General features: G+C 37.8%; 1 protein-coding gene across 1 annotated transcript; it reads left to right on the top strand.

The window, feature by feature from the left end:
• On the top strand, window positions 4,416–11,246 carry LOC18598024 (ABC transporter B family member 1). The gene is made up of 10 exons (XM_018121762.1): window positions 4,416–5,136; window positions 5,230–5,284; window positions 5,395–5,570; window positions 5,656–5,856; window positions 5,977–6,236; window positions 6,323–6,639; window positions 6,829–7,052; window positions 8,217–8,590; window positions 8,715–9,429; window positions 9,757–11,246. Exons 1-10 carry the CDS (start codon window positions 4,624–4,626, stop codon window positions 11,041–11,043), a joined length of 4,122 nt encoding a protein of 1,373 aa, XP_017977251.1. The 5' UTR covers window positions 4,416–4,623; the 3' UTR covers window positions 11,044–11,246.

Here is a 12,432-nt window from a genome sequence, read left to right as displayed (position 1 = left end):
AATGAGACAAAGAACAGATATGCTTACCAAAAATTTGTTCTTCATAATGTATGATGGGGCCACAAGATTATTTAAAGAAGATGGCTAATTAGGTAAACTACAAAAAATGCAGCGGCTCAAGCCCTTTGAACACCTGGATAGCAGTAAAAGATGACAACACAGCCATAGCTTGTGGCTTCAGCTCTGATTCCACAGACCATTGAATCATCATTACTTTGAAACTGAGATTATACTCCAAGATTAATATAATAATATGAGGTTAACATAATAGTTGATTAAGATTATAAAATAATGCACAAGAAAGACAATGGAATGGCATAATGAGCGTCACATGCACCATTTTTGAGAAGTATTTGAGTGGAGAGTTGATTTTTTTTTTTGAATTTTAGTCCCTCCTTAATCTTTCCTTCTCCTATTGGAAGCAAGATTGGAGGATTGAAAACGGACCATCCCTTTTTATAACAGAAAATAACAATAATAATAATAAGCTCTCAATGACAGAGAGAGAGAAAGGGGGGGGGGGGGGGGCTGCCCTTTTTGACTTCTACATGGTTAGTCTGTCTCTCTGCCCCCCAAATTTGGCAGATTACCAGCCAATAAAATTATCAGTAGTATAAGTATTTTATCTTGAAAACTTAATTCAACTTTTTTTTTTTTATGGGAGTTCGACCACCGACTCCCTTGCTTTACACCTAATCTTTAACGACCTTATTGGATGTTTACATGTTTTCTTGCATTATATTTCTATCAATTCCATGGCTGTTCTGCAATTTTCCATATGACGACAATGCTCATGCCTTTTCAATGGAGCTTAATTTTTGCTTTCATAATCTACAATAATTGGAAATACATGGAGTAAGACTTTGATGGTGTAACATTGTTCATGCAAATCTAACAAACTGTGAAGTAGACTCTCCATTTCCAGTGGAAATAATAATAATATGATTAATTAATATATCTGTTAGGTGTTTTCTTTGGTCTGTGTCCTTTTCTTTCCTAGTTCTAAGGAATCTACAATCCATACATAAGTGGGGTCAAATCTCTTAAGTCCCCAAGGTGGGCTCCTAGGGTCCCATGGATAAGCATATTTTTTTTTTTCTTGGGGAATAGAACTTTCCTATTTGGTGCTTAAGCCTTAAATAGGATATGGTCTAATGATTCATCATTTTGGGTGATGGTATTACTTCACCTAGCTACTGCAATCCTGGCTCTCAATTCAGGTTATTGTCTTGGGTCCAAAGAGTAAAAGCCTGGTTTGAGACAAGCAATTTTTCATTCTAACAATGGCGTACTTCTCTTCTCTCCCTCCCTCCTCCACGCTTTTATTTTCTTATTAAAAAGGATGCAACAACTGACATTCATTATCAGTAGTTAACTCTACAACCACAAATGTAAGCTAAAAATTAAAAGTAAAAAGAAATTATAACCTATTATCTATGAATCCTAGCCGTTCAACACCAACCACCAAAGATAAAAAGGATCAAATGGCCCCCGCAAATTGAATGAGCAAGCAGCAAGGTGGTACTGTATAGTAGAAAAGGCCGCCTGGGGCACCGACTGTAGGCACCAACCTAGCCTGAGTCCAATATGACTTTCACCCTAAAATTTGACCTATATCTGCATTTGTAGGTACCCCAGAGTCAGTGTCCTATCATCTGAGTTGTTGGGAGCGCCTTTTTCTCCTCATCTAACTGATGACAGATTCTTAACTTCTTCAATTGGGATGTAAAAATTTTGACTGAATCTGTCTAGCTTTTATTTTCCTCTGCTGTCTTGCCAGAGAAAGTAAAAATCGTGGCAATTGACTTGATCATGGTATACTCTACATCCTTAAAACACTGTTCCCTCCCTTTTTTTTTTCCCATCATATTAGCTATATCATTCAGGAAAACATTAGAATTAATAAGTCAATATGACATTTTTATAAGAAAATGACAGATTACAGATATCAAGTTACTTTCAATGCTTCATAAATTTGTAAACTGCTATAAATGCATGTTAAACATTCAAATAAGATCCCACAAAACCAAACAAAATCTAATTGTCCCAGTTTTCTAATGTCTTTCTTCCTCCATTTCTCTTCTCGAACAAAGAACCCACATAATTCAAAAAAGAACTTGTTTCTAATTCTTCACAAAATCTTGCTTTTCAGTGATCGAAGCATTTAAGGATCTTATTACCAAATTAAGCAAAGCGGTTTCTTGAGTAAAATATGTTAATAGAAGTAACAAATGCCCTTTTTGAAGAGGGCTAGCTAGGTAGCCGAGTACAGTAGAAGTCCACAAATGCCCGTGGGTAGAGGGCAAAGCAGAACCTTGCCAAAGGGGGCTTGCTGAGACAAAAAACAGTACGGTAAGCGTGAAAAGAGAGAAAGATATCAATACCACTTTATTTTTCTTGCATTTTTTGAGTACTTGTATAATAAGCTGAGAAGTAAAGCTATAAAAAAATATAAAGAAAATGCAATTTCAGGGAATTTTCTCAGTGTCAGGTTTCTGCAAACTTTATTGTATTTTAAGCCAACAGAAAAAGAATGAGTTTTTGCCATTAAAAAAACCAAAGAAAAGAAAGAAAACCCAAAGGCGTGATTAAAGTTCTGTAACAGATAATGTGGAGTTATAATACAGTTGAAGTTGGCAGGTGAAGTACTCTGAGTGTTGATTAAGAAAATGGCTAAAATTTTAGAGAAGAAGATGGTTGTATTTTTAAAATACTGCTTCATTTGCTGTCATTTTCTATAAAGAATCAATCTTTAGAGGGAATCCCCAGATTTGTGAAATGATTTCCTGACAAGGGTTTTTCGTTTTTTGAATTTTCTGGGGTGGAATCGTGTACTTTGTATTTTTGGAAGAATTTCAGTTGCATATAAAAATATTACTATAAGTATAAGATGTATATTTGTGCACATGAAATTTTCTTTTCTTTTTTTCTTGGGTCAAGAATAGTGGGGAATTGACAAGATCTTAGCTGTTGGATCTGACAAATTGTTTTTGGAGCTCAAGTTGGGATTTTACTTGCTTATTTTACTTGAATGTTTGATTGAGGGAGTTTCCTGGTTAAGGACAAAATAACCTACTTGTTTAGCTTGAAAAAACCTTAGCTAGAGTTTTGATTGCCACTTTTTACCATTAATTTTTTAGGCTGAGGTTTTGTACTAGGTTTCATGTTTATACATAAGGTTAATAAAATCTGGGGTTAAAAACAAAACTCAAGATTTGAGATCCAATTATTTAATCAAGAAAGATCAAGTTAAAAGGGGTAAAAGTGATCCTTTCAGATATTCTTTTTGTTTTCTTGTTAAATCAAGATTTGTATTCATAAAATAATTAAATTTGATATTGATTAATGCTTCTTGGTTAAGCTCATTGTATTTGTCAAACATTTTAGTGTCCACCTTTCAAGCTGATTTGAATGATCCTTGTCAGGATACCTCAAATTTTTAAAGCCCCTTTTATTAAAAAGCCAAGATTAAGCCTCAAGATTACTCCTTAGTTAATAATCAGTCTTGTAACACTGAAGCTAAGTTATCATAAGCTAAGTGGACAAATAGTATTATTGCACTTAATCAATAGTCACATTAGTGCTTAATTCTTAATCTTCCACACAAGGCCTTTTCTTTCCCTATATGCCCATGTTACAACTACTTAAATTTAAATTAAGTGATAATTACTAATGCAAGATTGATTCAATGGGTAAGTTCATGCATTTTAAGGATAAATAGTTTTACCACAAACCCTTTTACAGGATAACTAAGCAAAATTTTCATTTTAGGCCTTAATTAGAGTGTTCAAGCTGTAATCAAGTCATCTTCCATTGAAAAATACATGTTTGGTATGTTAATCATTGACAGAAAGAGGGGTTTCGGAGTTTGGTTTGTATGTGAGAATATGAATGCTTTTTAACGTATGATGTTGAAGCTACAAGGGATAGAAAAGGACGGCGGAATTTAAGGAGACAGACAGACAGTCACACAAGGAGAAGGTTAAAAGATTTTTTAAGGCTTGAACAGAAGAAAATTTCTTGTACAAGCCTTCGAGCAATCTATTAACTTGCAGGATAAGCCAAGAGAAGAGGAATTGGAAATCAAACTGTTGATGCATTTATTATTATTATTATTCATTAAAGAAACAATATAGAAAACAGTAATAAGATAGATAGAAGACTAGTACTCCAAGTAGAAGTAGTACTAAAAAAATTCCAAAGTTGGCGTTGCTTTTTTCCACAGTTTGAAGCTGTTTTAGTCAAAATCCCACCTCTAAGTATTCACACAGCATGGTTTTGTCGGGTGGAAAATCCCTCTCTTTTGCATCATCTGTCACTTTCAATGTTTTTTACACAGCAAGCAAACTGAAGCAAGAAAGCCCACTTAACCGCTAACAGTTGATTTCTAAAACAACTGCATCGTAAGCAAAGAAACAACAGCAAGAAACAGCAGATAATAGGAGTAAAAACTGAAAGAAACAACGATTATCAAGAAAGGTAGGGGTTAAAAGAGTGAGGAGAGAGAGAGAGAATAGCAAAAACAATGAGTTGAAAAGCCAGATAAAGAGTGGGAAGATAATAAAGAAGAGAGAGTTTTGGGGTGTGTGTGGTGTTTTGTTCATAAAGCTAAGGAATTTGCAAATGTCACAAGATTCTGAGGAGATAAAGACGATTGAGCAGTGGAAATGGTCCGAAATGCAAGGCCTTGAACTTGTGTCTGCTCCTCCTTCTGACCCTTTTAAAACCAACCCATCAACCCCAACTCCAACAACAACAACAAATAACACACACCTAAGAGAACAACAAGAGAAACCTCAACAGCAAAGTCAAGCTGAAGCTCAAGCTTATCAGGAGAGTGTAGGGGAGAGAAGGGAAATGGAAACTTCTTCTTCTTCATCTGAGACAAAAAAAGATGGGAGTAATAATGGTAGTAGTGGAAGTGGAGAGAAGCCAGGGGATCTCCCATCAGTTGGGTTTGGTGAACTATTTAGATTTGCTGATGGTTTGGATTATGTGTTGATGGGAATTGGCTCTCTCGGTGCTTTTGTACATGGCTGTTCTTTGCCTCTCTTCCTTCGTTTCTTTGCCGATCTTGTCAATTCTTTTGGTTCTAATGCTAATAACATGGACAAGATGATGCAAGAAGTTCTAAAGGTTATACATTTAAAACCACAATTTTCATTTTTTATTAAGCGAATGAATTTTCACCAAAAAAGTTGTAAAGTTTCTTGTGTTTTTGATTTGTAGTATGCATTTTACTTCCTTGTGGTGGGTGCTGCAATTTGGGCTTCTTCATGGGCAGGTAAGTTCACCAAGGAGATGATCAAGTTTTTTTCTTCTATTTTTAGTTCAAGTTTCCGGGTGGTTTTGTTGATGTAATAACTGAAAGAAGAGCTTGAAAATTGGGTGTAGAAATATCCTGTTGGATGTGGACTGGAGAGAGGCAAACAACAAAGATGAGGATCAAGTACTTAGAAGCAGCTTTGAACCAGGACATTCAATACTTTGACACTGAGGTTAGAACTTCTGATGTTGTGTTTGCCATCAACACTGATGCAGTGATGGTCCAGGATGCCATTAGCGAGAAGGTAAAGCAAACCAGAAAGATATTCTTCAAAAAGTTTTTTTTTTTGGGTGTAAAATTAAACTCTGTTTTTGGCCTGTTTTGTGCAGTTGGGTAATTTCATTCACTACATGGCAACATTTGTATCTGGTTTTGTGGTTGGTTTCACAGCAGTTTGGCAATTGGCTTTGGTCACACTTGCAGTGGTTCCTCTCATTGCTGTGATTGGAGCAATCCATACCACCACATTAGCCAAGCTTTCTGCAAAGAGCCAAGCAGCTTTATCACACGGAGGAAATATTGTGGAACAGGTAAAAAGGATGCAATTTTTGCGTTTCAGTTTGTGAGCGAAAGAGATCAAAACCATTATTTGCATAGTTTCTCCTCTGTTTTTTTGTCAGAGTGTTTGCTAATTGCGAGCTAAATTGCAGACAGTAGTTCAAATTCGGGTTGTTATGGCATTTGTTGGTGAATCAAGAACATTACAAGCCTACTCCTCAGCATTGAAGGTTGCACAAAAGATTGGTTACAAGTCTGGATTTGCAAAGGGAATGGGATTGGGAGCAACTTACTTTGTTGTTTTTTGTTGTTATGCTCTTCTTCTTTGGTATGGAGGTTATCTGGTTAGGCATCATTACACTAACGGAGGACTTGCCATAGCCACTATGTTTGCGGTTATGATTGGTGGATTGTGAGTACTCTGTTTTTACTCTGTTCTCTATATTGCATTTCCGTGGGGAACTACTATTTGCTTAAAAATATCTCTTTGATTGATAGGGGTTTGGGACAGTCTGCACCAAGCATGTCTGCATTTGCAAAGGCCAAAGTGGCAGCAGCAAAAATTTTCCGTATAATTGATCACAAACCCGGTATTGATAGAAACAGTGAGTCAGGTTTGGAGTTGGAGTCAGTTAATGGTCTAGTTGAACTGAAAAATGTGGACTTTGCATACCCATCAAGGCCAGATGTAAAGATCCTTAACAATTTCTCCCTAAGTGTTCCTGCCGGAAAGACCATAGCTTTGGTAGGAAGCAGTGGTTCTGGTAAAAGCACTGTGGTCTCCCTCATTGAGAGATTCTACGATCCCATCTCAGGTAAACTATACTGTGAATTCTTTCAATCTTTCTAACCAAGAACATTAAATCTCATCTCACTTGAAGTAAATGATACTATTAATGTTTTATGCCAGTTCAAGTAATTTCTGCTGTTTATGGGTATGTATTTTTTTGGAGACTGTACACCGGTAGGGTGGGAAATCTCAGTTAAATAATGTGCTTGTGCAGGAGAAGTGCTGCTAGATGGGCATGACATAAAGACATTAAAACTGAGATGGTTGAGGCAACAAATAGGACTTGTGAGCCAAGAACCTGCTCTTTTCGCTACCACCATTAAAGAAAACATACTTTTAGGTAGGCCTGATGCAAACCAAATTGAGATTGAAGAAGCTGCCAGAGTTGCTAATGCCCATTCATTCATTGTAAAGCTTCCTGAAGGCTTTGACACTCAGGTTAGCCAATCTCAGACGGTTCATTTGATATCAGTTTAATAATTGCTACCAGGCTGTATTCTTCATTAGGATTATCTACCTTCTGCAGCACTTGTCATTATATTAAGAGGTTGACAATGTCTGATCTCAGATACTGCTTAAACACCTAAAATCTGGTAGCATTAGATAATACGATGAAATTAATGTTAGTGGTTTTCCTTAAATACTGAACTAGACTTATTAGTAGATTAGGAATGTATCATTATATACCAATTGGGCTGTTGACTTTATGGCAGTTGGGGAAGGTGAGGGAAGGAGTGAAGTTGGCACTAAGGAAGGTGAAATTTAATCATGGATCTTGACCAGAGGGGATCTTATTTAGTTAGATTTTTAATGCCCTATAGTTGCTTCATTTGGTCAACAAGCAGAACCTAACCTACATTTATTATTTTATAAAATTTTTTGAAGTCAAAGTAGGAAAGTATTTGGCCATGCATGCATTTGTAAGAAGGTAACATGCTTCAGTCAGCATTGCATGTGCAGGAATAAGACCAAATAACTAAGAAGCGAGAAGACCAAGCAGAGGGAAAAGAAAATGGAGATAAAGGACAATAAAATATAGAGCCCTTCAAAAATAAATAATTGCTGAATGTTCTATTTTAGTAGGAATAAAGAAATCAACCTGATAGCTTGAAAATGACAGGTGAGAAACAAATTCTGAAAAGATTAATTGGTTTAAAATTACCACAAAAAAGCTTGATTCCCGAATTAATTAGACATTGCCTTTTAAAGAAAAAAAATTGAAGACATGGGGTTAAATTAAGTGGTTTTTTCCCCTCATTCAATTTGATAGAACTGCATTCTCTACGTTAAAACACATATGTAGTATCAGCCATTTTTTCTTTTAATTTGACAAGAACAATCAGCCAAGTGTTTTTTTTTATTTGATGCACAACCAATATTCCACACAAAAGAAATATATGATTATGATTTGTTAAGTTAATGTGTATTCTTTGTTAGCAAGGTGCAAAGAAATCTAAATCAAATTGCAGCCTGACTAAAATTTCCATGCTTTCGTTTTTTTTTTCGAATTCTATCTTCTGACAAAAAACAAAATAAAGTCCACAGAGAGACAAATTAGCATGAAAGCAAAAACTAATTGAAGTTAAAATATGGTAATGGCAGGTTGGAGAGAGAGGACTTCAACTCTCCGGTGGGCAGAAGCAGAGAATTGCTATAGCCAGGGCAATGTTGAAGAACCCAGCAATCCTACTCTTGGATGAAGCAACTAGTGCACTTGACTCTGAGTCAGAAAAGCTGGTGCAAGAGGCCCTTGATCGTTTTATGATTGGTAGGACAACTCTTGTCATTGCCCATCGCCTTTCCACCATTCGCAAGGCTGATGTTGTAGCTGTACTCCAGCAGGGGAGTGTTTCTGAAATTGGAACACATGATGAGCTCATTTCCAAAGGAGAAAATGGGGTCTATGCCAAGCTCATCCGAATGCAAGAGATGGCACATGAAACTGCCCTTAACAATGCTAGAAAAAGTAGTGCAAGGTAACTTCCACAAGTCTGCACTTGTTTGTTATATCTTAAGAAGCCTTACATTTTTGAGAATGTTACTGTTAAACCAAAAACACTACATGTTAATCTGAGGTCTGTTGCCATGGTTCTTCTGCAGGCCTTCTAGTGCCAGGAACTCAGTAAGCTCGCCGATTATTGCCCGCAATTCGTCTTATGGCCGATCACCATATTCTCGCAGGCTTTCTGACTTCTCTACATCTGATTTCAGTCTTTCCCTTGAGGCCTCACATCCTAATTATCGAATGGAAAAGCTTGCCTTCAAGGAGCAAGCTAGTTCCTTCTGGCGCCTTGCAAAAATGAATTCTCCTGAATGGGTTTATGCTTTAGTTGGTTCTATAGGGTCTGTTGTCTGTGGGTCCCTAAGCGCTTTCTTTGCATATGTGCTAAGTGCTGTTCTCAGTGTCTACTACAACCCAGATCATGCTTATATGAGCAGAGAAATTGGGAAATATTGCTATTTGTTAATTGGACTTTCATCAGCTGCCCTTCTCTTCAACACACTACAGCATTTCTTTTGGGATATTGTGGGAGAAAATCTCACAAAACGAGTGAGAGAGAAGATGCTGGCAGCAGTGCTGAAAAATGAAATAGCATGGTTTGATCAGGAGGAAAATGAGAGTGCTAGGATTGCAGCAAGGCTGGCTCTTGATGCCAACAATGTCAGATCAGCCATTGGAGACCGGATTTCAGTGATTGTGCAGAACACAGCACTCATGCTTGTTGCCTGCACTGCTGGCTTTGTGTTGCAGTGGCGCCTTGCCCTTGTCCTTGTTGCAGTCTTCCCTGTGGTCGTGGCAGCAACTGTTTTGCAGGTTTGTTTCTAAAACTGATTTCTTGCACATGCGTGTTATCAAGTATGGATTCCTACAATTGATCAGCGATCAATTAATCTGATAATACCTTGCAATTAAAATGGTTATGAATTGTGATGAAAGTGATATTGGTATGTGATAGTTTTTGAGTTATTTGAACTATATGCGCTACACTTTTTTTTTTTTTTTCTACTTGTTGAGCTAATGTGATTCGCAACTCCAAAAATTTAGAAAATTTAATTATCAATTATGTCTTTCACAAGTAAGGCCTTAGGCAATATTGATCAGATATCCAGTTATTAACTGAATTTGTTGGATTTTCAACAGAAAATGTTTATGAAAGGTTTCTCAGGGGATTTAGAAGCTGCTCACGCCAAGGCCACGCAACTAGCTGGAGAGGCCATAGCCAATGTAAGAACTGTTGCTGCCTTCAATTCAGAAAACAAAATTGTTGGCCTTTTCTCCTCAAACCTTCAAACTCCATTAAGGCGCTGCTTCTGGAAGGGACAAATTGCAGGAAGTGGGTTTGGGGTAGCTCAGTTTTCACTATATGCTTCTTATGCCCTTGGTCTTTGGTATGCTTCCTGGCTTGTGAAGCATGGGATCTCTGATTTTTCAAAGACAATCCGAGTCTTTATGGTTCTCATGGTCTCTGCCAATGGTGCAGCTGAAACATTAACCTTAGCTCCTGACTTCATCAAGGGAGGTCGAGCTATGCGATCAGTCTTTGATCTTCTTGACCGTAAAACTGAAATTGAGCCTGATGACCCAGATGCCACACAAGTTCCAGACCGCCTTCGTGGAGAAGTTGAATTAAAGCATGTAGACTTTTCTTACCCCTCACGTCCTGACGTCCCTATTTTCCGGGACCTTAATCTTCGTGCCCGAGCTGGAAAAACTCTTGCCCTTGTTGGTCCGAGTGGATGTGGTAAGAGCTCGGTCATTGCACTTATACAGAGATTCTATGAGCCCTCATCTGGACGTGTTATGGTTGATGGAAAAGACATTCGGAAGTACAACCTCAAATCCCTGAGAAAACACATTGCAATAGTTCCACAGGAGCCTTGCCTCTTTGGTTCTACCATCTATGAAAACATTGCCTATGGGCATGAGTCAGCAACTGAGGCTGAGATCATTGAGGCAGCTACTCTATCCAATGCCCACAAGTTCATATCTTCATTGCCCGATGGTTACAAAACTTTTGTTGGGGAGAGAGGAGTCCAACTTTCTGGGGGCCAGAAACAGAGAATTGCGATTGCAAGGGCTCTTGTGAGGAAGGCAGAGCTTATGCTGCTTGATGAGGCAACAAGTGCCCTTGATGCTGAGTCTGAGAGATCAGTCCAGGAGGCCCTGGACCGAGCCTGCTCAGGAAAAACCACAATTGTGGTTGCTCATCGGTTATCAACAATTAGGAATGCACATGTCATTGCAGTGATTGAAGATGGGAAAGTTGCAGAGCAAGGAAGCCATTCACATTTGCTGAAAAATTATCCCGATGGGTGTTATGCCCGCATGATACAATTACAAAGGTTTACACATAGCCAAGTCGTTGGAATGACATCAGGCTCAAGTTCTTCAGCAAGACCAAAAGATGACAATGAAAGAGAAGCCTAGTGACCTTAAAGAAAAAATGGCAGAAAAGGAGGAGTATATCTCATATACCCCTTAAGATTTTTTGGGTGTTTACTCTGGATTTGATGTTTTGATATAGTATAATATATGTGCATTATCTATTTTTTTTTCTTTTAACCCTATATGTTATCTTCATGGGTCTTCCTAAGGAAATGATAATGACAAATAGTTCCTTGAGATTGAAACAGATTAAATATGTTTCCATCAAAAAAGCAATCGTAAAAGCATTTCATCCCATATGTATTTTGTTTGACAACTCTCCTTTGAAGAGAAAAAGGAGGATGTTGCAACGAAAGTCAAGCCAATGTCTGAAAAATAATTCAGGAAGGGACACAGTGTGCAAATGCAGGCCAAACATTTATTTAGCTGTCAAATCTTGCATGGAATCCAGTAGATATCCACGACAAATGATTAATTTTGATGCATGCTAGAATTCAATCACTTTCAGAAGTTTGATCACATTATACATAGTAATGGCTAAGCAAATGGGCTTGTGGTTGAGGACCTTAAAAAGAATGACACGTTTCGCATTTCATCCATCAGAATCCAGGCAATTAGGATATTTATCCCATCCTGATCTCAACTTGGGTATGTGAATATTAATGAGAGACCCAGCGGGGAACAAAATAATTGAGGTGAAGCTCACATGGTGGTTACACATGTGCAATGAATCCTTTTAAGAAGAGATAGCAACCGGAGGGAAAACAAAGAGTTAAAAAAAAAGATGAAAATAGACAAAGACCCAAAAGGAAAATTATGAGAAAAGTCATGCCAACAGCTTCAAGGTTCAGCCAATAGTAACTAGTAGTGGACAAGCGTGAGGGAAAAAGAAAGGGGAACTTACATGGGAAAATGACAGGGGGATGATGGTGTTGGTTCATGGCCTCATGGGGATTCTATGTGAGCGTGTGGGACCCTCTCCCTAATCTCTTTGTTTGTTAAAAGAAACACTATAGGGATGTTAGTGGCCACAGATCCACTGATGGGCCGTTGCTGGAAATGCCACTTTGCTGAAGGATTGGTCTGTGTCTTCAAGTGCTGAGAGCATTTTTACACTTTTGGTTGGTAATTGGAGGATGACACATCTGCAAAGTACTGACTGCTACTCTTGTTCCTTTGTCTACATTGGAAATGGTAATGACTAAAAACAAGAGGAGAGACAGGGCAATCTCAAACATTTGATATTGGATACTCTTCTTGGCTCCGCAACATTTAAAACACTCAAATGCGCTACGCAGGTTAATATGATTGCAAACAGAAGACGCCAAAATATTCAGGCCTCAACCATGGACGAAACAGGGCACATCAATGACAACTTTACTGGAGTAGGTTTCAAGAGTCCTACAATTTGTAATTTGTTGGTAAAGCTAA

Source organism: Theobroma cacao, chromosome 5 (genome assembly GCF_000208745.1).
Source record: "Theobroma cacao cultivar B97-61/B2 chromosome 5, Criollo_cocoa_genome_V2, whole genome shotgun sequence".
Lineage (NCBI taxonomy): Eukaryota > Viridiplantae > Streptophyta > Magnoliopsida > Malvales > Malvaceae > Theobroma > Theobroma cacao.
Note: the sequence above shows the minus strand (reverse complement) of the source record. Positions and strands in the feature narration are given on the sequence as shown.

Coding starts and splice junctions, on each gene's coding strand:
- LOC18598024 (XM_018121762.1), top strand. CDS start 4,624: ATGTCACAAGATTCTGAGGAGATAAAGACGATTGAGCAGTGGAAATGG. Junction 5,857..5,976: donor GAGGAAATATTGTGGAACAG/GTAAAAAGGATG, acceptor GCTAAATTGCAG/ACAGTAGTTCAAATTCGGGT. Junction 6,640..6,828: donor ATTCTACGATCCCATCTCAG/GTAAACTATACT, acceptor GTGCTTGTGCAG/GAGAAGTGCTGCTAGATGGG.